Source organism: Pongo abelii, chromosome 23 (assembly GCF_028885655.2).
Source record: "Pongo abelii isolate AG06213 chromosome 23, NHGRI_mPonAbe1-v2.0_pri, whole genome shotgun sequence".
In the NCBI taxonomy this organism is placed as follows: Eukaryota; Metazoa; Chordata; class Mammalia; order Primates; family Hominidae; genus Pongo; species Pongo abelii.
In genome coordinates this window covers 48369443-48396607 of record NC_085929.1, presented here as the reverse complement: position 1 = coordinate 48396607, position 27165 = coordinate 48369443, and the positions used below count along the sequence as shown (strand labels likewise).

Genomic DNA, 27165 nt, shown 5'->3' with positions numbered 1-27165 from the left:
GAGGCCAGGCCGGGCGCGGTGGCTCACGCCTGTAATCCCAGCACTTTGGGAGGCCGAGGCGGGTGGATCACGAGGTCAGGAGTTCAAAACCAGTCTGGCCAAGATGGTGAAACCCCGTCTGTACTAAAAATACAAAAATTAGCCGGGCGTGGCGGTGGGCGCCTACAATCTCAGCTACTCGGGAGTCTGAGGCAGAGAATTGTTTGAACCCGGGAGGTGGAGCTTGCAGTGAGCCGAGATCGAGCCATTGCACTCCAGCCTGGGCCACAGAGCGAGACTCCGTCTCAAAAAAAGAAAAAAAAAGAAAGGGGGGCCCCAGGCGAGCTCGGTCCCACCCAGCAGGCGGGGGCGGGGCAGGGCAGAGTGCTCCCCCCGCCCCCCGCTTCCTCCCCGAGGGCCCCGGAGCCCAGCTCAGCCTCAGTCCCCGCGGCTTGTGCGGCGGCGTCGGCACCATGAGGCGAGGTCCTCGGAGCCTGCGGGGCAGGGACGCGCCAGCCCCCACGCCCTGCATCCCGGCCGAGTGCTTCGACCTGCTGGTCCGCCACTGCGTGGCCTGCGGGCTCCTGCGCACGCCGCGGCCGAAACCGGGTAAGGGGGACCCACGGGGCGCGCCGGGAGGAGGGGCGCGCAGGCAGAGCCCCGACCCCCGGGGGCGCCGAGGGCTGAAGGGACCCTGTGGGCAGGGCCTGGAGGGGCCCGCGATCACCGCGTGGCCCTCACCGCCGCCTCTCCCTCCTCTTGTCCACCGCCCCCCGGCTGTCCCTCCCCTCCCCGGCCAGCCTCGCCCCCCTCCGCCCCTCCCCGTCCCCGCTCCTCCCTCCCCTCGGACCCCTGGCCTCCCTCCCTGTCCCCTCCCGCAGCAGCCGGGGCCAGCAGCCCTGCGCCCAGGACGGCGCTGCAGCCTCAGGAGTCGGTGGGCGCGGGGGCCGGCGAGGCGGCGCTGCCTCTGCCCGGGCTGCTCTTCGGCGCCCCCGCTCTGCTGGGCCTGGCACTGGTCCTGGCGCTGGTCCTGGTGGGCCTGCTGAGCTGGAGGCGGCGACAGCGGCGGCTTCGCGGCGCGTCCTCCGCAGAGGCCCCCGACGGAGACAAGGACGGTGAGTTCCGTGCGTAGGGGAACCAGTCTGAGCGGGGCGCAGGGGCTGGGGTGTCGGGACGGTCTAGGGGGTGATGCATGGCCCCTGGGGGGAGAGAAGGGCTTTAAGGGGAAACGGAGACAGAGAGCGGAAAAGAGTTTGCGCTGAGGAGCTCAGGCTGGGGAGGGAGACATAGTCCTGCCCCTGAGACCCTGGTCGGAGCCAGGAACAACTCTGCCCTGACAGACCCCAGTGTGAGGAAGAGACAGGTTGCAGGAAGGGGGCCCCGTCTGAGGGAGGAGTCTGTCCTGCCCTTTGGGAGTCTAAGGGAGCTTGGTTCCCCCATAAATCCCTGCAGGGTTTGCCAGACTGAGCTTCAGCTCCCCAGCTCCCTGCCCTGCCAGCTCCCCACTGGCCAGGCCTATGGACTCAGGGTCAGCCAGGTGCCACCCCTCCCCACCCTGCAGTGGGCTTCATTTGACGGAGGACTGCCCCTCCAGAGGAGTCTTCTAGGGGAGGGAGGGAAGGCTGTGACCCAGTACTGAGCCTCTATCCCCTCTGCCTGCAGCCCCAGAGCCCCTGGACAAGGTCATCATTCTGTCTCCGGGAATCTCTGATGCCACAGCTCCTGCCTGGCCTCCTCCTGGGGAAGACCCAGGAACCACCCCACCTGGCCACAGTGTCCCTGTGCCAGCCACAGAGCTGGGCTCCACTGAACTGGTGACCACCAAGACGGCTGGCCCTGAGCAACAATAGCAGGAAGCTGGCAGGAGGTAGCCCCTGCCCTCCCTTTGGACCCCCAGCCAGGGGCTTGGAAATCAAATTCAGCTCTTCACTCCAGCATGCACATGCCCTCTTTCTGGGACCAGGCTAACCCTGCAGAAGCACAGGCGCTACAGACCACAGCATTCAGCCCCCATGGAGTTTGGTGTGCTTGCCTTTGGCTTCAAACCACACCATCTTTGACAGCCCTTGAAGGTGGCAGCCCAGCTCTTGTTCCTGTGCCTTCAAAAGGCTGGGGCACTATGAGTAAGAGACCACTTTTAAAATGGGGAAGGCACCATTAAGCCAAAATGAATCTGAAAAAAGACCAAGTGGGAGGATGCCTAATTTGTAGTTGGGTGGTTTTTTGTGTTTGATTTTTTTTTTTTTTTGAGATGAGTCTTGCTCTGTCGCCAGGCTGGAGTGCAGTGGCGCGATCTCACCTCATTGCAACCTCCGACTCCTTGGTTCAAGCGATTCTCCTGCCTCAGCCTCCCGAATAGCTGGGATTACAGGCACGCACCACCACAGCCAGCTAATTTTTGTATTTTTGGTAGAGACGGGGTTTCACCGTGTTGGCCAGGATGGTCTCGATCTCCTGACCTCGTGATCCGCCCTCATTGGCCTCCCAAAGTGCTGGGATTACAGGCATGAGCCACCGTGCCCGGCCTTGTTTTGTGTTTTGTGTTTTTTTTGAGACAGGGTCTTGCTGTATCACGCAGGCTGGAGTGCAATGATGGGTCCCCAGCTCACTGCAGCCTGGGCTCAAGTGATCTTTCTGCTTCAGCCTCCTGAGTAGCTGGGACTACAGGTGCTCCACAACGCCCAGCTAATTTTTTTTTTTTTTTTTTTTTTGAGACGGAGTCTCGCTCTGTCGCCCAGGCTGGAGTGCAGTGACACAATTTCGGCTCACTTCAAGCTCCACCTCCTGGGTTCACGCCATTCTCTTGCCTCAGCCTCCTGAGTAGCTGGGACTACAGGCGCCTGCCACCACGCCCGCCTAATTTTTTTTGTAGTTTTAGTAGAGACAGGGTTTCACCGTGTTAGCCAAGATGGTCTCGATCTCCTGACCTCGTGATCCGCCCGCCTCAGCCTCCCAAAGTGCTAGGATTACAGGCGTGAGCCACTGCGCCCGCCTTTTTTTTTTTTTTTTTTTTTTTTTTTTTTTAAGACAGGGTCTCGATGTGTTGCCCAGGCCAGTCTCAAACTCCTGGCCTCAGGCAGTCCTCCCCAAAGGGCTGGAATTATAGGCACGAGGCTCCAGGCCTGGCCTCTATTTCTTTAATACCTGCCCTCAGAGCCGTCCTGCTTTTAAACTGATGCAAATGGCAGCAGTGAATAATCAATTCATGGGTTCTCTTGCTTTGGGATTTAGTACAAGATTATTTTAAGAAATAACAAAGGAGAAAAGATTGAGCTGGATTTTGCTGATTCTCAGGTATCTGTACCCCAGGGTCAACCCTGAGATTGGCCCAATCTGCCAGAACCTAAGATGCCATTTTGACCCCAGTGGCAGCTTCCAGAGCCACAAGCCTGCATTTGGGAGGAGGTGCGCAGCCTCCAGGGCTGGACTCCAAACTCAAGCTGAAGGAACATGCTGGCAGGCAGCTCTCTCAGGGTCCACCCGGGGTTCCAGCTGCTCCAAAACACAGCACATTCAGCCATAAACACGGAAGGGCTGGGACCTACAGGAGGCTCTTGTTTAGAGGCCAGGGCAGGCCTGTGACCTTGAACCAGGTGGACATGAGGTCCCTTGAACTCCCTTCTCTCTCTGGCTTGTTCCCCTGAAGCACTGGCCCCCCAGTGCTGGGCTCATTTGGCCATCCTGTGCCAGCCCCCTGGTCACTCACCGTCGCAGTGGAAGCTGCTCTCTCCTCTTACAATGGTGTTCCTTGCTCTGGGGTCTGGGGACAAGACCGTCTCTTTCCACTCCTGGACGACAGTGTGCACTCAGTCAGCCACCTCCTGCCTGCCCTCCTGCACAGGGTCAGAACCTCCTGACCTGGACTCCGCCCTGGGCAGCTTCCTTAGAACTTGTTGCAGCTTAGCATCTTTGGAAGGGAGCACTGGACTAGGAGTCGGAAGGGAGCACTGGACTAGGAGTCAGAAGGTGGAGTTCTGGGCACTGTTTTTCCACTCTTGGGCCCTGGGCATGTTCTGTTCCATGCATCAGATGTTTTCTGCCTGCCTCCCCCTGAGCTGCCACCAGAGCCACCTGTAGGCCCCTGCTTCTCCTGCCCCTCCTGTCCCTTGCCAGGCCTCTGGACTCAGTGCTTCCTGTCCCAAGGACCTGTTGTGTGCCCAGCTCAGAAGACAGTGGCCACTCACATCCAGGTCTCTGCCTGGCTACTTGCTCCATGAACCCATCTCAGATGCCCCTGCCCCCAGGGAGCCAGGTGACAGGGTGAGGTCAAGTGACAAGCAGTAGGTGTGGGAGAGGGTTGGTGGGGTCAGGCCCACATGGGCCCAGCCATCCTCTCCCCTTCCATCTGGGTTTGAGGGAGTCTGAGCTGCTCCTGGCCACCCTATCTGCCCCACCCCATCTTCTCCTGGACACCCCAGCTCCCACCCCATCTTCTCCTGGACACCCCACCTCCCACCCCATCTTCTCCTGGACACCCCGTCTCCCACCCCATCTTCTCCTGGACACCCCAGCTCCCACCCCATCTTCTCCTGGACACCCCGTCTCCCACCCCATCTTCTCCTGGACATCCCCATCTCCCACCCCATCTTTTGCAACAGCCAGGGTTAGCTCAGCAGGTGAAAACTCCGACAGTGGGTGAAACCCCTCTGGGGCTCAGACATGCAAACCTTGGGCATCTCTCTGTCCCAGCTGGCCCCGCCAGCCGGTAGGAAGTTTCCCCTGAGTTCTCAGTTTTTTCTTCTGAAACATGAGGGGTTGTATGCAAGGTTCTCCTCCCGGCCTGTGGTCCCCAGAGAAGGGCAGGAAGGAACCTTAGATAATTCTCATATGCATTTAACAGATGAGAGACTGAGACCTAGAGCCGTCACATCAGTACCTCATCTGATCTTCATAAGAGCACCTGGAGGAGCGGGGTGGGGTGTTTGTGTTTGCTTAAATTTTTTTGTGTGAAAAAAATGAAGATAGGCATTTTGTAGACAATCTGGAAGTTCTGGACCGGAATCCATGATGTAGTCAGGGAAGAAATGACCCGTGTCCAGTAACCCCAGGCCTCGAGTGTGTGGTGTATTTTTCTACATAATTGTAATCATTCTATACATACAAATTCATGTCTTGACCATCATATTAATATTTGGTAAGTTTCTCTCTCTTTAAAGACTTCACAATAAAGTTTTCAACATGGTAAGGTTTTCCACCTGGGCATTTGGATACTTTGGTTTTTGCTGTTGTGGCTAAGATGGCCTCCTTCCACATGCGCCTATGCAGGGGTCTCTGTTTCCCAGCACAGTTGTTGTGCCAAAGGCCTTGACCTTTTTTTTTTTGAGACGGAGTTTCACTCTTGTTGCCCAGGCTGGAGTGCAATGGTGCAATCTCGGCTCACCGCAACCTCCGCCCCCCAGGTTCAAGTGATTCTCCTGCCTCAGCCTCCCGAGTAGCTGGGATTACAGGTGTGCACTACCACACCCGGCTAATTTTGTACTTTTAGTAGAGACGGGGTTTCTCCATGTTGGCCAGGCTGGTCTCGAACTCCCGACCTCAGGTGATCTGCCCACCTTGGCCTCCCAAAGTCCTGAGATTACAGGCATGAGCCACCGCTCATGAGTCTCACTCTGTCGCCGTCTGGAGTGCAGCGGCCGGATCTCGGCTCACTGCAAACTCTGCCTCCTGGGTTCACGCCATTCTCCTGCCTCAGCCTCCTGAGTAGCTGGGAATACAGGCGCCCACAACCATGCCTGCCTAATTTTTAGTAGAGACAGGGTTTCACCATGTTAGCCAGGATGGTCTCGATTTCCTGACCTCATGATCCGCCTGCCTCGGCCTCCCAAAGTGCTGAGATTACAGGCGTGAGCCACCGTGCCCGGCCCAGCCTTGACCTTTTTAAAGGTCCCTGTTGGTCCAAATTTTCTCCTGAAAATCTAGACCATTTCACATCCATGAGGAGGGATTATATGGTCCAGTTTGCAGATAGGAAAAGAGAGGCCCTGTGAGGTAACGGGATCTGGCCCAAGATACAACAGGTAGGTGGTGGAGCTGGGCGAACCCTGGGCTCCTGCACCTGGAGGGCATGCCTGCCTAGCAGAATGTCATTGGCCCGGACCCCCTCCTTGGGAGCGGAGAACTCGGGGACTGATGCCAGGCCCCACCCCTTGGTTTCATCACTACTCAGATTTTCTCCCCAGCTGGTCTCTCTTTTTGGTTAAGAGGGATCCCAGACAGACTCTGGAAGCGCCATTTTCCGGGTGGGAACTGAAGGGAAAAGGCCCCTCTCCGAGCCTGTGTTTCGGGCCAGCTTTTCCTGAAGGAGGGTCTGATTCCCACCAGGTCCCCAGGGCCCTGGCCGGTGGGGGCAGGGCTGGCTGAAGTCTCGCTTCCTCCTGGGGCTTCCTGCAGGCCCCTTTCACTTCCTGCCTGGTAGCCAGAGGCTGGGGGCTCCAGGAGGGGTTGGGGAGGCCCAGCTGGTGAGGCCAGGGAGGAAGGCCTGACCCCTCACCTTCGTTTCAGCAGGGATGGCTCAACACAGCACTATCCCTACAAGCTGGTAGCATCTCACTGGGCCTCAACTCTCTGGGCCCCTCTTCCCATCTGCAGAATGGGGCTCTTGAGGGCCACCCAGCCGTCCTTGGAGATTGAAGAGGTCATGTGGCATGTAGGGACAGAGGGACCCCTGCTAGGGCCAGGGAACGCCCCCAGCAGGGAGGTGTGAGCAGGCCTGGTCCTGCCCTCATGACCCGAGGGTGGGGAGAGAATGGGGGTGCGGTAGAAACGACTGCCCCAAATAGCGGAGTAGCGGGGCAGAGTCGGGGAGCAACCGGGAGGAAAGAGATGCGAGAGTTCCCCGCCCCTACGCTTTCCTCCCGGGACTCCGAAGGGCGCTCAGTGGTTGGCGTGGGGGGCGGGGGGAGGGACGCTACTGGAGTCCCGGGACCCAGAGTAACCTTGGGCGTCTCTCCACTCCCCTAGGCTGCGGATAATCTGGGATCCAGGCCCGAATCCAGCGACTTCGGGGCAGGCGAGTTTCTACGCGACTCCTGCTGTCAGCCCCGGCCACCACCGGCCCCGGGCGATTTGGGCGTGGGGCGGAAGTGGTGGGTGCGGCCAAGGGGCGGGGTCAAGAAGAGAGGCGGGGCTGAGTGACCCCAAGCCTCATGGTGGCCAGAAAGGGGCGGGGCCAGCGGCATGCCGAAGGGGTGGGGTCAAGGCCAAGGGGCGAGAAAAAAGCTTGGGACCGGATAAGGGGCGGGACCAAGGCCAAGGGCACCTGCTTCGGGCTCCCGACCTCTGCGCCCCTAGGAGTCCGGGTCCTCACGCGCATCCCGAGCCCTGAGGGCCAGGATGCGGCCCACGGCCCCGACTCAAGGACGAGGCTCAGGGAAGAGGGCGCAAGACTCCTCCGCGCTGAACTGTGTTCCAGGAGCAGGGGGGCTGGCGGGGAGGGCGCACCTGTCCCCGTGCACGCGCTGTGGCCTCCGGGGAGCTCTGTCCTCTCTTGGTTCCCGCGCTAAGGTCTCGGTGTCCGCTCTGGATTCACACGTACACTGAGGGCTTTAGAGCCTCCCAGTCCCGCCGCTCCCTGGCGACCTCAGGAGCCCGGGTGCCCCCTCCCTCCCACGGGCAGCTGGAGCCTGAGTCAGAGTTGCCTCGCGGGGGACAAAGACAGCCGTGGGCCCTCCCTCCAGACCCCCTCCTGGTACTGGCATTTGCACCAGCAGGGAGCCCAGAGTCCCCAAGAACCTCTGCTTCTTGGGTAACTGCATCATTGAGGAAATGGAAGTGAAATTAGCTTAGGAATGAGGCCTTGGAGGCTTGTGGGTGGCATCCGCGGTCACGGTCTTCTCAGCCTGGCTTCAGTGGGGGCTCCCACCAGGCCGCATATACCTGGGTGTTTCCTGTCTGGGGCCCACTGCTTCTCCCTGTAACCCTGCCGAAATGCTGGTAGCCCATCTTGCAGATGACAAAACTGAGGCCTAGAAAGGTTGAATGGCCCTGGAGAGCAGGAATTCCAACCCGGTCAGCCTGGCTCCAAAATAAAGGATAAAGGCTGGGCGCAGTGGCTCGCACCTGTAATCCCAGCACTTTGGGAAGCCAAAGCGGGCCGATAACTTGAAGTCAGGAGTTCGAGACCAGCCCTGCCAACATGGTGAAACCCCGTCTCTACTAAATATACAAAAATTAGGCCGGGCCCCGTGGCTCATGCCTGTAATCCCAGCACTTTGGGAGGCCAAGGCGGGCGGATCACCTGAGGTCAGGAGTTCGCGACCAGCCTGATCAATATGGTGAAACTCTGTCTCTACCAAAAATTACAAAAATTAGCCAGGCGTGGTGGTGTGCACCTGTAATCCCAGCAACTCGGGAGGCTGAGGCAGGAGAATCGCTTGAACCCGGCAGGCGGAGGTTGGAGTGAACCAAGATCGCGCCACTGCACTCCAGCTGGGCGACAGTGTGAGACTCCGTCTCAAAACAAAACAAAACAAAACAAAAATTAGCCAGATGTGGTGGCGGGCCCCTATAAATCTCAGCTACTCGGGAGGCTGAGGCAGGAGAATTGGTTGAATCCAGGAAGCAGAGGTTGCAGTGAGCTGAGATCACACCACTGCACTCCAGCCTGGGCAACAGAGGGAGACTCCGTCTGAAAAATAAATAAATAAATAAATAAATAAAACCTAGAAACTCTGGGCATGTGGGGCTGGAAAGGGACTCCAGGAAGAGAGGGCAGCCTGCATGTCCAGACAGGAGGCAAGTGAGCCTGGGTCAGGTGTTGGTAAGGGCCCTGTTGCGGGGTAGGAGTGCTTCCCGGGGGTGTTGAACTAGTCAGAATGTGGATTCAGGGCTCATAGTGCAGGTTCCAGGCCAGACCCTGCCCTTCCTGGCTGTGTGCCAGTCACAGCAAGTCACTTCCTCTCTCTGAGTCTTGCGTTTCTCTCTAGGAAATCCCAAACCTTTCCCAGGGCTCAGCAGAGCTGGCAGACTGGTCACCCACCACCTAAAATGGGGACACTGAGGCCCAGCACAGGCTGTTTGTCATGTCCACACCTCTCAGGGCCCCCAGCCTTCCCCAGCCAGAACTGAGCACCAGGTGAGGGCTGGACATGGAGGAAGGCCGTTTGTGCACAGGAGCATTTACGCTGACAAACACATGTGCACACACATGCCCACCGTGCAGGGAAGGCCCTCATAGTCATGCTAGCCCCAGAGATGCACACTCTTGCTCTCACCCAAACACGTGCAGACACCCGCACACTCGAGCTGCCAGCGTTGGGAGCTGGGGGCGGGGCGGGTGCCCTTCAGGAGCAGGGACTCGGATCCTCTGCCCGCCCCGCGGGGCTCGCTGCAGATGCCAGGGGTTATTTTAAGCCTGGATCAATGGATGAGTTTTGGTGACACAGGCTTGGTGGTAGTGGAGGGGGGCAGGCAGAAGAGATAAGGGGTGGGTGCCCCGGAGCCTTGATGGGGTGAGAGACCCTGGGGTCCAGGGCAAAGGGGTCACTCCTCAGCCGGGCTGCTCTATCTCCAGATCCCCTCACCCAGCACATGGCCAGGCACCTGGGGCAGTGTCATCTGAATGGGCAATCAGATCCCAGGACTCAGCCAGTCAGGGTCAGCTGGGCTCTGTGTTCACAGCTGCCCTCTCCTGCTCCACTCACTCCCCGCAGCCAGGTGTTCCCATGGAGAGGAGAGGTTATCCAGTGCCTGGCACAGACCCAGTAGTTATGGTTACCTATGGCTGCTGGCTGACCACTGAATCAGATTGAGACGGGGAGGAAGGCGTGTGTGTGTGTTTGGCGGGTGGTGGTGTTGGGGGTTGGACATCAGTCCGTGGGAGGGGCTGGAATCCACTTCCTTTATTGGACAAATGGCTGTCACTATGTACATGTATTTGAAGGCCTGATGGGGTCAACATGAGGAAAGCACCCAGTGCCAGGACGGTGGGGGCAGGAGGGTGTCCAGGAAGGGGGAGCACTGGGAGACTTGCTCTGACCCAGCAGGGTCACCCTAACTTGGAAGAGGCCCCAGCTCCAAGGGGGCAGAGACAAGCCTCTTTCAACCCAGTGCCCAGCAACGGGGGGGAAAGGTGGGAGAACTGGCCTCCCTCAGTAGCTCCTGCAGCCTCCAGGGCGGTGGGGAGTTCAATACCAGTGGTACCGGTTGTGCTACGGATTCCATTTCTAGGAATGGCCCTAAGGAAAGGAAGCAGGAAAGGATGCTCCAGAAAGTAGAGAGCTCAGAAGCTCTGAGAAGAATCACAAACGAGAAGTTTTTTTGTTTGTTTGTTTTGTTTTTTTTAAGACGGAGTCTCAATCTATTGCCCAGGCTGGAGGGCAATGGCGCGATCTTGGCTCACTGCAAACTCTGCCTCCCAGGTTCAAGAGATTCTCTGGCCTCAGCCTCCTGAGTAGCTGGGATTACAGGCATGTGCCACCATGCCCAGCTAATTTTTGTATTTTTAGTAGAGGTGGGGTTTCATCATGTTGGTCAGGCTGGTCTCCAACTCCTGACCTCGTGATCCACCTGCCTCAGCCTCCCAAAGTGTTGGGATTACAGGAGTGAGCCACTGCCCCCAGCCAAACGAAAAGTTTAAGGATGGCAAAAAGTAAACCACAAACCAGTTACAATCCAGCATGTAAATGTGGCATATTTTAGTGTGGTTGTCTCTGGCCATGGGATTAAAGCAATTTCATTTAATTCCTTTGTTCATCTGTGTTTTTTCTTCTAAACTGGTAATAAGGGGTCCTTTAATGAGGGCGGGTTTTCGGGGCTGGATGGGAAGTGTGTGTACGTGTGTGTGCACATGTGTGTGTGTAGGTGGGGGGAGCAGGCTGTCTTTGGCCAGGGCACAAGGAGAAGCTCTGAGGGGGGAGGTCACCTCCTCTTCCTGTCTGAACCCATTAATACCTGAAATTAGCCTGTCAGCCCCTCATGTCAGGCAACAGACTTGATCCTCCTTAACATGTAAATCCTTCCTCTTCTTCTCCCCCACCTTCTCCACTTTCATAAGCTGGTCCCAGTTGCTGAGTGAAGGACGGATGGAAAGGGGACCAGGAGGGACCCTAGGGAGCCCCAAATGCTTCATCTCACAGAAACTAGGTGCTGGAGTCCTTTCATTCATTTATTCATTCAACAAATGCCGACAGAGGCCTGAGCTGCACACTGGGTGTATTGCACGCCTAGTCCTTGCTCTCCTGCTGTTTCCGTCTGGACAGAGGGAGGTTCAGTATCGACCCCTACCTCCTGGAAGGGGCAGATTATGAGTCTGCCCTCCAGGAAGAGTCTTTGATGTTAAGATGAGATACTGAGGCAGGGAGAAGCCAAGCACCAGCACCTTCTCCAGTTCAACTCAACCCCGAAAACACCACTGGGCCGTGCTGGGACCGGGTCCGGGCTCCTTAGGGCCCCCACACCCTACCCCTCGGTTTGTGAAAGGACCTGCGGGTCGGCGCAGGGCGGAGGTCTTCCTCTTCCAGGCTTTCCTTTTCCGGGCAGGGGCGAGCCCAATCCCCCTCTCCTCACACCTGGGGAGGGAGCAGATCGCGGAAGTGCGTCAGCCAAGCCGTGCGCATCGACGCAGGGATGGGGACATCCCTGGACCCCAGCCAAGCGTTCGAGGGGTTCTGGAACTGGGCTTGCGCCGTGGGGTAAATCCTTGGCCCTCTGAAGCGGCGCTGCCAGGGGAAGTCCTTCCCATTTGACAGGTGGGAAAATCGAGGCGCCAAGGGGGGAAGGGCCCTCCTTATGTTATGATCAGAACGGACAGAGGGGACGGGAAGGAGGTGAGAGGGTGGCCCTGCCCGTCCCGGGGCAATTCCGGGCTGCTTTGACCTCCGCGCCTGTAAGGTACAGGTTCCCGCACCTGTGAGACAGGGACGCTCTAGTCGCGGGCCCTAGAACTGATCCCCTTCGAGCGCCCAGTTCTGAGGAATGTTTCGGGGCAGTCTTTGGGGGGGGGTCCCCTGTGGGGCTCCCCGGCTGCCGCGGGCCTTGCCTGCCCCCTCTCGCCCCTCGCGGCAGCCGCGCTCCTCCCCCGGCTCTGCCTCCCTTCCGCCCTCCCTCCTCTCTCCCTCCCCCGCCCGCCCGAGCCCGCGCCGAGCCCGAGCGGGAGCCGGAGCCGGAGCCGGAGCCAGAGCGCGGGCTGTACGGAGCGCGCGGCGGGAAGGTAGCTGAATCGGGCGGCCCGCGACCCCGGCGCGGCCTCTGCTAGGGCCAAGACTCGCACACCTGCCGGGCCGGGGAGAAGCCGGGGGCCGCGCGCAGGCGAGGACCCGCCGCCTGGCCCGGGGAAGATCCCAGGACGCGGACCGGGCAGCTCGGGTCCGAGGTGAGCCCGGGCGGAGGACGCGCCCACCGGAGGTGCGGCCTCGGAGCTCCAGACCCAGCCCATTCGGGGCTGGGGTCCCCAGAGGAGGCCGACGGCCGAGGCAGCGTGCGCCGGGAGCCAGCGCGATCCCTGCAAGAGCGGAGGAGCCGAGCCAGAGGGAGCCGCGGCGCCCGGCCATGCACCGGGCGCAGTAGCGGGAGGCGCGGGCCCGATGGCGCGGGCCGGGGCTCGGGGACAGCTCGGCGGCCGCCGTCCGCCCGGCCTCCGGCTCGCGCTAGCACTTCGGCTCGCGTTGCTGCTGGCACGGCCGCCGTCGGGCCGCGCGGGAGCCCCCGAGGCACAGGGTCCCGCGGCGTCCGGCACGACAGCCCCGGCGGGGGGCGACCGCTGCCGCGGCTACTACGACGTGATGGGCCAGTGGGACCCGCCCTTCAACTGCAGCTCGGGCGCCTACAGCTTCTGCTGCGGCACGTGCGGCTACCGCTTCTGCTGCCACGACGGGCCGCGGCGCCTCGACCAGAGCCGCTGTTCCAACTACGACACGCCGGCCTGGGTCCAGACAGGCCGGCCGCCCGCCCGCGCCCGCGACACCGCGGCGCCCCGGGACCCGGGCCGCGAGCGCAGCCATACGGCCGTCTACGCTGTGTGCGGCGTCGCAGCGCTGCTGGTGCTGGCCGGCATCGGGGCGCGCCTGGGCCTGGAGAGGGCGCACAGCCCGCGCGCGCGGCCCACCGTGACCAGGTGAGCACGCGCCGCCCAGGGACCCCCGCCTGCTCCTCGGACTGCTTGCTCTCCCTGCCCGCTGATCCTTCCCGCCGCTCTCGAAGCGCTGGTTCTCCCAGCAGGCCCCTTCTCTGGGTTTTCCTGTCTCCTTCTCCCCCCGCCGCCCCACCACACTTCGTCAGGGAGACACCTGACACCGCCCTGACTCCCCTTGACCTTCTGCCCGTGCTGGGTGCCGCACCGCCTTTCCCTACTCGAGTCTCCTCTGGGCGGGTGGGGGGAAAGGTAGCCTTGGACAGAGGGCACCGGGTCACTGTCCAGGGTAAGGGGCGCCGCTGGCCAGGAGGGTGACTGGGCGTCTTGGGCACAGGGAAAGAAGGGGCGCTTGGCTCTCTGGGTGCCCATCTCCTGCTTCTCCCCACTTCTCCCTCCCCTCTTCCACCTCCTGCCTCTCCCCTCCCCCCACAGCTGTGACTCAAGGCTGCCCTTCCTTCCTTGGGTTTCAAAGGCCTCCCCCCACTCACCCCATGCCACAGCTCCCAGGTGAAGGTCAGGGCTCCCTCTGCGTAGAAAGGGAACTCTGGAACACAGTCGTGTGTTGCTGAGGCCAGGACAAGTGCTTGCTGCATTCTGAGCTTGGTGTGAAGTGGGCACTACAGGGTCCAGGTTCCCTTCCTCGGTGGGAAAGAGGATTCTAGGACTCTATGTGTCCTGACCCTGGAACTCCCACCCACATGCCACATGTGGCACTCACATGCCCCCAGCAACCCCCATGCCCTGGGGTCTGTGCCCTCCTCATCCACCCCGTCCCAGCACCCTTTGGGCCTGTGGGCTGCTGACACTGAATGTGACAGGCTGGTATTTAAAAGTGACCATAGAGAAGCCTTCATGCCCTGGTGGGCCAGATGTGGACACTTCCCCCTCCTGGGCCTCAGAGGCAGGGGGTGAGGGCTTCCTTGGCACTTCAGCACCCCTCGCTCCCGAAACTACGTAGCCCACTTTCTCCCAGGGAGCTCTAAGGTGAAGCTCGGGCTGGCACCCTGGCCTCCACCCTCAGCTCCTGCACTGCCTTCAGGAGGTGGAGCCTCCTGGCCTGGCTTCTGGATGCTGCAGGGGTAGGAGCTGGGCTGCCCGAATTTGGGGGTCCCTCATGCTGGGTGAGGGTAGCATGAAAGAGGCCTGGGTATGTCTTCGACAGGGGCGGGGAAAAAGGAACTTAGGACCATGATGGTGAGGGATGGCTGTGGCAGCCCAGCTGACATGTTCATCCTGAACTCCCTGCACCTGCTGGGGATGGGGCAGCAGGTTTGGTGATGCCTCAGGAAAGCCGCACCAACCCCTGCTGCGCTGTGTGGTGTAGGACAGTCCCTTCTCCTTTCTGGGCTTCAGGCTCCCATGGCCCCTGACTCCCTTTTCTCTGCTGGGGAGACCGGGAATGGGACGTAGGCTCGTGTGTGGGTGTGTCCTGAGTCCCTGTCCTCCCCTCGAGTCTCACCCTTCATTCTGCTGTGTTGGGATTGAAGGCCAGGTAAGGCTTCTCAGAGGGCTTGGGGCGGGCATCTGGAAAGAGTTTGTGCAAAGGCCCAGAGGCATGGTGTTTACTCAGCTGTCAGGGAGACAGGAGTTTGCGGTGCTTGCCCAGAGAGGAGGACACAGAGGTGAGCTGCTGGGGAGTGGGCAGGGCAGGAAGGTCAGCCCAGGCAGGTACTAGGATGGTTTCAGATCCTGCCACCAAACCTGAAGCCAAACCTCAGCCATCCCTGGTGTCCTGCCTCCCGAATGCCCTTCACGAATCAGCCATTTGAGGCTCCAGCCCCAGAAGGAGGGTCAGGCTGAGTAGGAGAAAATCATGGGTTCCGGGTTCTGAAGGCAGCTGGGCTGCAGACACTGTCATATCACAGCTGTGTGGGGGCTGGGTGTTGGGTCCAGGGAGGTGGCTGTCCAAGGTCACACAGCCTGTGGGTCCTGGGCTGCCACCAGGGGGTCTCCCAGCATCCCCTTTCCCTCATCCATCTGTCCTTCATGCCCGTGATGCCAGCTGTATCCCAGGTCCCAGCAGAAGCCACGGCTGCAGGGGCAGTTAGGCAGGCAGGTAAATAAGGCATCCTGTGCCGGGCGCGGTGGCTCACACCTGTAATCTCAGCACTTTGGGAGGCCGAGACCAGCGGAGTTGGAGACCAGCTTGGCCAACATGGTGAAACCCCATCTCTACTAAAAATACAAAAATTAGCTGGGTGTGGTGGCAGGCACCTTATAATCCCAGCTACTAGGGAAGCTGAGGCTGGAGAATCACTTGAACCGGGGAGGTGGAGGTTGCAGTGAGCCGAGATTGCGCCATTGCACTCCAGCCTGGGCAACAGAGCGAGACTTTCCTTCAAAAAATAAAAAAATTAAAAAAAGGATTCCTGAAGGAGGCCGCTGATGGGGTCTGAAGAATGAGTAGCAGTTTTTTGGGAGAAGAGGCAGGAAAGCAGAGAAAGCTCACATTGGGAGGGGAGGCTCACTTGGGGAAGGTCCGGGAGAGTGGGCTCCAGGGAGGGGAGGGAAGGGGAGCCTCATTAGAGTTTCCTGACCTGCTCTGGGAAGCAGCTGTCTTGGGGCCACAGGTGAGGCTGGTAGATACTGCCTGGGAGGGGAAGCTCGTGTGTGATTTCGAGCACTGGAGAGGACGGCTTGGAGAGACTGAAAGAACTGCCCAGGGCCACACGGTGAGACGGTGGTGGCCGGGGCTGGCTTTTGATGAGGTGGGAGACAGAGGGCCACCCCTGACCGCTGTCCCCGCAGGGCGCTGACAGAGCTTCTGAAGCAGCCGGGCCCCCAGGAGCCATTGCCTCCCACCCTGGGCCCACCCCTGGGTGGCTGTGTCCAGGTGCAGATGGGGGACGGCCTCCCCCGGGGCTCCCCCCACAACAGCGCAGGTGAGTCGGTGGCGGGTGGGCCTGAGCGGCGGCGGAGCACGCGGAGGGGCGTGAGAGGCCGAGAGGGGTCCCTCGGCTGGGGCGTAGAGGCTTCCCCGGTGGAAATGAGCCACGGCCTCTGCGGGTGAGGCCCGACCGGCCAGCCAGCTCGCCAGGGTGGAGAGGGACCCCCCACGGGTCCTGCGGCCTCGAGTCTGGGGGGCTGTGATGTGTGAGGAAGGTTCCAGATGCAGGATTTGCTGGCCGGGGCTGTGATCTGAGGCTCGGGCTCCGGAGTCTCCCCCTGGGTCTCTCGAGAGGCAGGCAGGCTTGGCAGCCCCCACGCCCCGTCTGGGTTCTGTTCCTCAGACATCCCCCGTCTCGGCGGGAGCAGGTCCCAGGACTCCGCGCCTGGCTCGAGCGTCGCCTCCGGGCGAGCCGTTCATGAGGGTGGCAACCCCCGGGCTGGCTGCTGCCGCCGCTGCGCGTGATTCGGAGCCAGGCCCTGTTCCAGGCGCTGGAGGCTGCCGCGAAGACAGGCTTGGCTCGCAGCCTCGCCCGGAGAACGGTCCCCCAGGTTCTCACCGAACGGCCTCGGGGAGAGGACTACGGAGAGGTGACAGCGAGGGCGGAGTGACCCGGGGCATCGGACCGAGCCGCGTCTCACTCCTCGCTCCAGACAAGAAGCGCCTCAACAACGCGCCCCGGGGGTCGGCCACCCCGGGGCCCCCGCGCGGCCTGCGGCTGCAGGGAGGCGGCAGCCTGACGCTGCAGCCCGACTACGCCAAGTACGCCACGTTCAAGGCCGCCGCGCTCAAGGCAGCAGGTGAGTGGCGGGTGCGGGCAGCGCCAGGGCACCTGAGGGCACGAGCTCCCGGACTACCAGGCGCAGGGCCCCAGCTCCAAGCGCCAAGTTCCCAGTTCCGCGCGCCCGCCGCTCGGCCAATCGGCTCCCGCGCCCCAGCGGGCCCCGCCCCCGGCCCGCCCGGTCCCGGTCCCCGTCCCAGTCCCCGGCCCGCCCCGTCCCCGGCTGGGACCCCTTGTCCAGTCCGGAGCTTGGGTGCTCGGCGCGGCGTGATTCTTCCCTGCCCTGTCCCCGCAGAGGCCGCCCCGCGGGACTTCTACCAGCGTTTCCCCGCCCTCGAGCCGTCCCCGCGGCAACCCCCGGCGCGAGCTCCTCGACCACCCCCGGACTTGCCTGCGCCGCTGGACGCCTGCCCCTGGGCCCCGCCGGTCTATGCGCCCCCTGCCGCGCCGGGCCCCTATGCCGCCTGGAACTCCAGTCGCCCGGCCCTGCCCGCCCCGCTCGGCCACCCGACGGCTCGGGCCTTCCAGGTACCCCGGCGACCCGGTCACGCGGCCCGGCGCCAGTTCAGCGTGGAGAAGATGCTTGAGACCTTCAGCCCGCAGCCCCCCGGCCTTTACGGCAGCGCGGGCCGCGGGTCCCGGTACCTAAGGACCAACAGCAAGACCGAGGTCACCGTGTGAAGCGGGGCCGCGGTCCCCTCGAGGCATGGGCTGGAGCTCTGTCTGCCCGTCGGAGCCTCAGGCCACAGGGAGAGGAGCGCCTGCCGTAAGGCCAGCTCTTCGGTCTGCCTCAATGGCATTGGTGTCTTGGATCTTGCAGGCCGCGGGTTCGTCTTGTAAATAAGCCCTTTTATGTGGTTCCTGCCCCTGAGAATAAAGCCCCAGCGTGGCCGCGAGGCGCATTGGTCACTGACTGCACAGATGGCAGTGCAGGTAGAGGGCACGGCGAGTGCAAGGTTGGAGGACTGCTCCAGTGCACCGGTCAGAGCCAGGGGGAAGTGGCTGGAGACGGGGGCCAGGGTTGAATGTCAGGGTTAATGCCCACCCCAGTGGGAGCCCTGGGAGCGAGGGAACACTTAGACTTCAGCCATAGAAAGGCCCGGGCACAGGAGAGAGGGCTGTTGGGTTCAAGGTCCAGTGGGGGGGGTCCATGCCCTGTACTGAAGGTGAGCCCGCTCCAGCCGCCACTCTGCAGCTTGAGTTGGCTGAACCTGGCTGATGCTCACTGACCATTGGCTGTGGGCCAGCCCCTGGCCTGCAGGTCGCTTGGCCAGATTGGCCCCGGGTTACCCCCCTTAATGGGTGTGGGCTGTGTGGACATCTGGTGCTCCGGATAGGGGCACCTCCTCCCAGGAGCGTCTCTGAAGGAAATGGGGGAAAAGCTGGAGCAGGGGCCCTGGCAGTGTCCCTCCAGGAGGGCTTCCGGCACCTGGCTGTGGCCCAGGGCACTGCTAGCAGCCTGCGTGCATATTCCACAGAGTTCCTCTGCGCCAGGTAACGCTGGGGAGGCTAGGGGCCAGGGCTGTGGCTGGTTGAGGTGTGTGACCTCAGCAAAGCCACCCAGGTGGGTCTGTTTCCCTCCTGAGTACCTGAAGTGTAGTGTACTGTTTTAAGAACAATGGCCACCATTTGTTGGCCTTTCTCATGAAATCCACAAGCACCTCAAGGGGGTGTGTCTTTACAGAGGAGGAAGTTTGGGTTTTGAAACCTAAGTAGCTTGCCCAAGGTCAGGGAGCAGACTCCCAGGTTAGGACCCTCCTGAATTGCTGTGAATCAGCAAGCAACAGGCAGTTTGGCTGGGAGGGAGGGTTCTGAGTGTTGGTAGGGAGGGGTTCCTGTTCCCACGGTATATGTAAACAGTCTGGAGCTTTCCTGCTGCTGGTTGGGCTGCCCTGAGGCCCCAGAATCCACCAGGCCTGGTCTCCGCTCCTGCCATGAAGGGTCCACCTCCCTGTCCCCTTTAGGCTGTTAAGGAAACCAAGGCCTAGAAGCACCAGGACAGAGCCCTGGGCCCAAGGTCCTGCCCCTGTCCCACAGCTGTGCAGAGCTGGAGGAGGAGGGTGGGGGCTGAGTCATGGAGCCTACACACAGACTCACAAAGGAATCTGGTTCCTTCTCACCCCACCCCCCACCCCCTGCCCCCCAACGCATGACGCAGCCCGTGGCTGGGCTGTGCCAAGAGTGGGCAATTCCCCCTGCTCATTCTCAGTCCCAAGGGCCCTGGATCTCCATCCCAGTGGAGCCAGGCTGAGGCTGAGGCTGTGGGCAGTGGCCATCCCTGAAAATGATGGAGCTGTGCACGGGACCAGCTGCAACTGGGCCTCACCAGGCTGCTCTGGTCTTAGGGTAGCCTGCTGTGATTACCCTTCAGAGAAGGATGTGGCTTATAGCTGAAGGGATTCAGCCGCATGCTCAGTCACATCCTGACTCCTCTTGCAACGACGCCCAGCACTCCCATCCCAGTCTGTGGTCCTGTCCCCTGGTTTGTGTTACGCCAAGCCTGGCCTCACCAGCCACACAAGGCACTCGCTGTAAACTTGCATCCCATCACTCAGTCCTGGCACATAAGCCTTTGGAGCTGCAGTTCATGGCTGAGCTTAGCTTCCCAATTCTGCACACGTGGAAGTGGAGACTGAGGCCAGGTCCCACCCAAGGTGACCCAGCTGGGAAGCACAGGACCTGGACTTGGATCTGACTTGTGGGCCAGTGAGCCTCCTGGCTCAGAGGGTCACTGCCTTCAGGGAGGGGGAAACTAAGGAGTTTACCCAGTGGGGGAGAGGATCAGCACCCCAAATCTGGCAGCCAGCCCGCATTACATCCAGAGAACAAGCTGGAACCTGGATACAGTGACCTCTGACCCCCAAATTGCCACCCACAGCCCTTTTATCCCAGGCTGGAGGGTGCGCCAGGCACCAGAAGGAAGGTGGGCAAGGGAAGCCCATTAGACTGAAGCCAGGGGCCCTCTCAGCAGTTGGGGGGCTGCCCTCAGTCCCTGGTCCACTGCCTGCCAAGTCACGCAGCCCCTTGGCTGGGCACCACAGCAGTCGCACTACAGACCCTCACACACCTTGTGCTGGGTGGTACCAATCTGTGTTTATTGAATAACCTATGTCTGGGACACGGTGACTGATTGAACATCAAGAAAGCCATAGGTGTATCCCCCTTTTCAGTGAAAAACCACCCCCTCCCACTCCCAAACAATAGTGAGAAAAGGCACAGGACATACACACGACACGCAGGCGGGCAGGGTCCATAAATTACAGTGAGAGTAGGGGAGGGGCAGGAGAGAAAGAAAGCAGGTGGGGTCCAAGCACACCCCAGGGATAACATTCCAGCCTGTATCAAGGTGGCCCTGCTGTGAGCACCCCCCAGTCTGTGCTGGGGCTCCTGCCCACCGTCTGCTCCAACCAGCCTGAGGATGAGGCACAAGGAGGCAGGGCCCGTCACTCAGTAGGCCATGGGAGAAACAGTCTCTGGGAGGTGCTGCACCTGGGGGCCCAGAAAAGTAAGACTTTTTCTCCTAGGACCCGCATCGAGGCAGGGGACCTCATTCCTAGTGCCCACCATAGGCAACCCTCTGCCCACTCTGAAAAGAGGGGCGTGCCACTGGGGAGGGATTAGGGGTTGGTCCCTGCCATCCTGGTTTATTTTCAGCTCAAGAATTAGGGATAAAAATATACAGATATGCCTCAACTTACCATGGGGTTACTTCCTGATAAACCCATCATAAATGAAAATATCCTAAGTCAAAAATTCATTTAATACCCCAACAGACCAATTGTAAAGTTGAAACATGGTTTAAGTTGAACCACTGTTAAGTTGGGGACAGTCTGTACTGTGGAGGTAGGAGTTGGGGTAGGGGGAGAAGGGAACCTAGAAGCCATGCTGAAGGCCCCTGGTCCCCAGTCCCAATGGGTGGCTTCATTTCTCCCAGCCCCCTGGGCCTACCCTGAGCTTGGGCTGATATCCTAGGAGGCGGGGAGTGGGAAGGAACAGGACAATTAAATAAGATACCATTTATTTTTTAAAAAATTAAAAAATAATGCCAACATTTCATCCATCCGCAGGCCTGCCCCCTGCCTCCCACCAGCCTCCCAGGGCTGGGCCCCCCTCCTCCCCTGGCTGTCCTGTGTAATAAAGGGAAAAACAATGAGCAGGCTCAGTCAGGCCCAGGGGAGGGAAAGCAGACCCAGGGAGAGAATCAAGACGCTACAGCAACTCAGCCTCGCATCATGGCAAACCCAAGCACACTGGTAGAAAACATTCGTATAAAAAGGGGAGGGCATGCTGGGCACAGGCCTTGAGGGCAACTGCTCCCTGGTGCTCAGAGACTGCTGTCCTCCAGAGAAAGCCTGATAAAAACTGAGGAAGCAAAAAGGAGAGAGTAGGGTTCAGGAGAGAGAAACTCAGGAAGGCTGGAGGCAGGGGCTTGGCAGCTTGGGAGCTCCCCCTGCTGCTATCAAGTCAGGGCTGCCCAGTTTCTGCCCTGCCACCTTTCCTCTCACGCCCACCAGGCCCTGGACCATGGGCATCTAGTGACAGCAGCTTTAAGGGGCTCTGCCCAGGGGTGCACTGGCCTGAGTGGCCCAGAAGCCTCGGCAGGTGACAGCTAAGAAGACAAGGCTCCTCCCCACCACTCTCAGCGGGAAGATGCTGGCAGGGAGAGAGAGAAACCGAGAGAGAGGAGGAGGGGTGGGCTGAGCCTGGTGGTCAGGAGGCGGCAATGGCAGTGCCACCACCCAGCTTAACAATCATCTGCTGGCAGTCGTTGCAGGAGCGCCGGTCGCCCACCTTCTCCAGGGTGCGGGCAGCTTCGGCCAGCAGCACTGCCCGCTGGCCCGGGGAGGAGAGGAAGGAGAGGGGCAGGTGGCGGCAGGCCAGCAGGATGGCGGTGGCCCGCTCTCGCTGGCCAGGCCAGGCATCCACCTCTCCTGTGGTGGGAAGGAGATGTGTGTCAGAACCGAAAGTCTACCATGAAGCTGGTGCTGTTCCTTGGCGTTACCTGGACTCATTGACTGAACGCTCACATCCATCCTGGGAGGTGGGGTCTGCTGCCCCACCCAATCCACGGAAAAGAAGTGAACTTGTCCAGCCTCTCACGGCCAGCCCGTGGTGGGGCTGAGATGGACCCAAATGACCTGGCTCGAGCCTCTGCTTCTATGCCTGCACCTATGCCGGGACGCCACCCCAACTCTCCTTCCCTGATTAGAGCATGACCCCTGACCACCCCAACCCCTGCAACCCACCAAGGGTGGCCTCGGGCTTCTTTCATTCTCAGAGAGGCGAGAGGTGTGCTGGGCACAGCTGCCAGATGTGGGAGCTGGGCTGGCCCCTCTCCTCCTCTCTTCCCAGGGCGCAGGGCCCGGCCCAGCCTGTGAGCTGGGGAGGGGTGGACTCACCGTGCTTGGTGCTCTGTGTGGTGCGCCGCCGCAGGCTGTGTTCCAGCAGCTGGTGGGTGCGGGTGGGGCTGGCTCCTGCCATCAGGCGCACGGTGGCTTCATGCAGGAACACCTGGGGAGGTGCCAGGGTGACATCCATCATACCCCTGGTCCCCACCTGTCTATGCCCAGGGTAGATCTCCCTGAGCCATCTCGCCTGCCACCTGATGACATCCCTTCCCACACCACCCTGCCTTGCTCACCCTTGAAAAGCAACCTCTGTTGTCCCGTACTCTGACCCTGAGCCAGGCCGGAAACCTGACTGGATGGCAGGAGCAGGATGAGAGGAGAGAGAGGCAAAAGGCCTGCTTTTCCCAATTGGTGACAAGAAAGCCCTGGACGCACCTTGTGGGGCTGGTAGACAAATGCCCTGGGTGAAGCCCCAAGGCCCTGGAGGCTGCCTGCAGTTTGACAAAAGGACAGGTGTGACAGGGACAGAGGGGTGAGGAGGGACAGTTGGGCTGGTACCAGAGAGGTTTGGTATCCTCTTTCTGTATCTTTAGAAAGGAAGAGAGTCTAGAGGTGTGCGGGTAAAGTCTGCAGTGCTTAGGTATGAGCCACTGGTGGGTGAAGGGCAAGGCTGAGGTCTGCCATTTCTTAAAATCTCAAGCTCTTTTGGATGCCTTTATATCTCAGTCTTTAGGGAGGGTCTTCAGTGCTGCCAAGTGGATTCTGGTCCTGGTAGGCAATGGGGAGCCACTGATGGGCTCTCAGCAGGGAGAAGAAGAATGGAAATGGTATTTAAGAGGAGGACGTTGGACCAGGCGAGGCGGCTCACACCTGTAATCCCAGCACTTTGGGAAGCCGAGGCAGGATAAGCTTGAGGCTAGGGGTTTGAGACCAGCCTGGGCCACATAGCAAGACCCCATCTATTATGAAAAAAAGGCCACTGATGCCAGCCATGCTGTGAGCAGACCAGAGAGCTGACCAGAGTGGGCTCCAGGAGGCAGGGGTGCCGCCCCAGGCCTTGGGGTACATGCCCTCTTTTCCACAGTAAGGAATGGCTCTCTGATAATACCGTCTGTTGTGTCTGTCTTGGCTCGCTGCACACGGTGGCCACAGTGCAACCCTGTGTGGGTCCCACAGCACCTCAGGGTTATGGGTGTGGGGGCTGAATACCAGGCTCCATGGCAGCAGCCTTCTTCCAGCCCAGCCCGTGCCCCCTCAATGACACTTCTGAGTCATCTCACTGAAATTTTTAGAAAAAAATACAGGTACAAATATGTTGAATACATTATGTAGCACTAAAAGTAAACAAAAAAGGAAATAGCTGGAGCCTGGCAAGCCCAGTCATAGAACTTTCCTCCGTGACTTAGTTCAGATCATGTGGCCACCGCCAAGGGGATGTTACCCAGCAGCAGAACCGAAGCCTCTAGCTACTGTGAAAAAGAATAAAAGTGAATTTCCCTTTAAGTGCGGTTCTAGAGAAACTGTCACTTTGCCAACAGTTATGAAAGTCAAAGTGGAGCTCGGGACCAGGCCAGGAGCCCTGACTTGCCGCCATTGCCCTCAGAGCCCTCCCACCCAGCATGTGCCTGGGGAGGCACAGCTCCCTGCTGAGCTCCAGGGCCAGGCATATAGCAGGCACTCAACCAATGTGTGCTGAACACAGGGACACATGGCGCCCAGCCCAGTGTTGGGCACGAGCCAAGCAGGTGCTCGACAGGTCACCAGGCTGACCTCAGAGGGCCAACTCCACAACCACATGCTGGTGCCCATGCTGGGTTCTGGGCTCAGGCCCCATAGGCTCCAATCTGCCCTGCCCCACCAGCCAGCTGGGCCTCACCTTGCGGTACGCTGGGCGGAAGCTGTGTGCCAGCCTGCGCAGGCTGCCCAGGTCCCGTTGGAAGCCCGCCAGTTCAGCGCCTGATGCGTGGTAGGTCTCCCCCACAGCCTGGCTGGCACTGGCCTGTTTTTGCCAGAGCGTTGTCCGTAGTGACAGTAGCAGGTCACAGGTGAGCAGCTGGACCACCTGTGGGGTCAGCCACGAGAGAGGGGAGACAGATGACTGGCCCATCCCTGAGGCAAGGATCCCAGCACCTACCAGGCTTCTCCCCAGACCAACATTCAGCAGCTCTGGGAGGAAGTGGAGAGCCCCAGAGTCTGGCAAACTCCGCAGGACATGAGGGAACAGCTCAGGGGAGAGCCAGTCCCTTCCATGGCCCCAGGAGGTGGGAGACAAGCCCTCCCCATTCTGCAGGTGAGAAAGCAAGGCTCTGACAGGGACAGCAGCTTGTACAGGGAACACAGCACAGGCAGGTGGCAGGGGCAGAAATAAAACCCTTGTGGGTTGAAGGCACAGGTTCTTCCACCCCATGGGAGCCCCACCATGGCTGGCTAGGAGGCTGAGATACCCACAAGATGCCAAGGAAAAGCCTGAAGTGGCAGCAGAGCCTGTAGATGGGGTTGGGGGAAGGAGGAGGAGGAGGGGGAGAAGGAGACAGGTGTCTCAGAAGACAGAACCACAGAGTGCCTTAGTGCTTGGGGACTAGGCCTACTGACCCGGCTTTACCACTTACTAGCTACATGACCCTGGCATAGGACTTAGTCTCTCTGAGCTTCAGTTTCTTCATCCAAAAAAATGGAAATGGCACCACCACAGGGCTGTTGTGTCATATGAGAAGGTACTGCATGTGGGCCATGCATACTATCTGCCCACTACCTATGGGGCTGGACTGCCCGCCTGGCTCGCAGTAGCACACCTGCACGACACCGAGCAGTGAGGAGCAGTGAGTCCTTGTTGAGATGGGCCGCAAGCAGCCCTCCGGTCCTGATGAACTCCCTCAGGCTGAGCCTCATCTCACCCAGCCCTGGCTTTCCTCCTTCCCAAGACACTGGGCCTGGGGAAGACCCTGCCCTGTCCCCGCACAAGGCCTTGATCCTTGCCTACACTGTTTTCTGGCTGTTGTGTGCTTCAAGGGGATGTAGAAAAGGATCCCTCTCCTCAAACCCTGGTGCTTCTAAGCTGTGCATGCTGCAGAAGGGCCTGTGGGCATGGAGGCAGCAGGCCTACGTCTGGATTCTGCCCTCCGAGGGCCGTCAGGTTGCATGGGGTTGTCTTCTAGACCCGCTCTCCTACCACAGACCTGCTACCAAGGAGTCCGTCCAAAGGGTGGCTGTAAGCCTCTCATTCCCCAAACTGAGCCTGTACTGTTTGGTTCTCTCATGAAGACAAATATGGAAGAGACTAATGGAAAGCCCAAAAGAGAAGGTGAAATGTGGCTCACCATCTGCCTTTGGTCTTGGCAGCCCAGGGCATTTGGGCCCCCCCACCGGCTTTTTTTTAAAGAGTCTCGCTCTGTTGCCCAAACTGGAGTGCAGTGGTGCGATCTCGACTCACCGCAACCTCTACCTCCTGGGTTCAAGTGATTCTTCTGCCTCAGCCTCCTGAGTAGCTGGGATTACAGATATGTGCCACCACACCTGGCTAATTTTTGTATTTTTAGTACAAACGGGGTTTCACCACGTTGGTCAGGCTGGTCTCGAACTCCTGACCTCAGGTGATCTGCCCACCTCAGCCTCCCAAAGTGCTGGGATTACAGGTGTGAGCCACAGCGCCCAGCCAGTTTGGGCCTTTTCTGCACATTGCCTGTCCCTGTAGGGGCTGCCACGCTGTCCTGGGTTCATCCCAGTGCCCAGGTCCACTGACAATATCTAGCTTGAAGTACTCGCCTAGCCAGCTGAGACCAAACCTCAGGGAGTGGCTGAGAATCTAAATCTCCAGGACTCTCCCTGTCCCTCCCACTCTGGAGCTAAGGACATGTTCCCCAGGAGACCAGGTGATGTTCCACTTTCAGCTGGGTGCCCTCCTGTTTCCTGGGATGGCTGTGACTTGGGCCCCAACAGTGGCAGCAGTGCCCTCTATCAGGATCCCCTCCCCCACGTGATAGGGCCTTCGGTCAGGGCAGTCTCTCGAGGGCCAGGCAGGCCTCTGTGATGCACTGTGGAAACATTGCATGGGTACCACCAGAACATGCAATGCAACTACAATGCACCGCAGCTGCCCACCAGGAGGTGTGCGGCCAGCCAAGGAGGTGCCCAGGGTGGTCTTCAGCTGTGTGTGTGTGCCCGAGGGGGCAGGAACCCACTCCAAGGCTGCCTGCAGAGGCCTGGGAAGTCACGCAAACCGCTGGAGCAAATGCAGGGTGAACCCCTGGCCGGCTGGGGTGCACCTGGGCTTACAGAGGCTATGGGCCAGCAGGACCTGGGACTCTGGGAGCCTAAGAAAGGTGCAGGTAGAAACACGCTTGCTTCAGAGGCTGAAAACGGATGGAAAGGGAGTCCAGCTAGGCCAATAGGCCGTGACTGTTTTTGAAGGGGGCTGCTGTCCTGGTCTCTCTGTCTTTTGGATGGCCCCACCCGCGGGGTCGGCATGAGGTGAGTGGGAGTGTTCTTGTAAACTAGCGCAGAGCACCTCCCCCAGAGGCCAGCCCAGCTCCCACTCACGTGGTTGAGGACAGGGTCAGAGGTGGCCCCGCTGACGTTGAGGCTGCTCCATAGGTGGCCGCTGGCCCTCTCACAATGGCAGAAGGAACTCTGCTGCCCATCTGCTTTCCCAGGGAGTGACGCATGCATGGCTCTGCAGGCATGGAAGACGGCCTTCACCAGGGGGCTCCTGCAGCAGTGACAGGGAGCCGAGAGGCAGGTCACTATGTGTCACCTGCGTGACAGGCAGAGGGGCCCAAGCCAGTGACTGCCACGCCCCACACTGATATGACATGTGCATCTGTTGGCTCTATGCTGCCACTATGGCTCCAGGCCACCAGCTCCAGATCTGAAATGCCAGCCCTGAGCTAGGGTTAGCACCCCACCCTTTAGCACCTTCATTCAATGCTGGAAGTCAGAGACACAGGCTTCACCATCATGTCTGCTGCTAAGAAGCCACCCAAGATAGTCATTCCAACATGTGTGCCTCAGTTTCCTTACCTATAAAGTGGCCACAATAAGGTGTTGTACCCGTCTTTAAGGAACCACCCCCCCAGATATGTGGTGTTAAACTCTCTGGAGATAC

General features: G+C 60.0%; 3 protein-coding genes across 5 annotated transcripts in view; 2 read left to right on the top strand and 1 right to left on the bottom strand.

The window, feature by feature from the left end:
- The first annotated feature begins 425 nt into the window (after positions 1-425).
- On the top strand, positions 426-5172 carry TNFRSF13C (TNF receptor superfamily member 13C). The gene is made up of 3 exons (XM_024240118.3): positions 426-588; positions 864-1094; positions 1642-5172. The coding sequence occupies exons 1-3, from the start codon at positions 453-455 to the stop codon at positions 1827-1829; spliced, it is 555 nt and encodes a 184-aa protein (XP_024095886.3). The 5' UTR covers positions 426-452; the 3' UTR covers positions 1830-5172.
- Positions 5173-12086: 6914 nt separating this feature from the next.
- On the top strand, positions 12087-17626 carry SHISA8 (shisa family member 8). Its single transcript, XM_024240071.3, has 4 exons — positions 12087-13030; positions 15797-15930; positions 16304-16735; positions 17012-17626. The coding sequence occupies exons 1-4, from the start codon at positions 12501-12503 to the stop codon at positions 17395-17397; spliced, it is 1482 nt and encodes a 493-aa protein (XP_024095839.3). The 5' UTR covers positions 12087-12500; the 3' UTR covers positions 17398-17626.
- A 2164-nt stretch (positions 17627-19790) lies between these two features.
- SREBF2 (sterol regulatory element binding transcription factor 2) overlaps positions 19791-27165 on the bottom strand; it is a 79619-nt gene continuing 72244 nt past the window's right edge. For 2 of the 3 annotated variants that reach the window (XM_024239668.3, XM_054543524.2), the window contains exons 16-19: positions 26601-26769; positions 23941-24126; positions 22116-22227; positions 19791-21647 (exon numbers count right to left, since the gene is read on the bottom strand). In XM_024239668.3, the coding sequence (XP_024095436.3) occupies positions 21427-21647; positions 22116-22227; positions 23941-24126; positions 26601-26769 (688 nt within the window). In that variant the 3' untranslated portion in view covers positions 19791-21426. The remainder of the gene's footprint in view (positions 21648-22115; positions 22228-23940; positions 24127-26600; positions 26770-27165) is intronic. The other variant, XM_054543523.2, reaches the window with a different exon arrangement.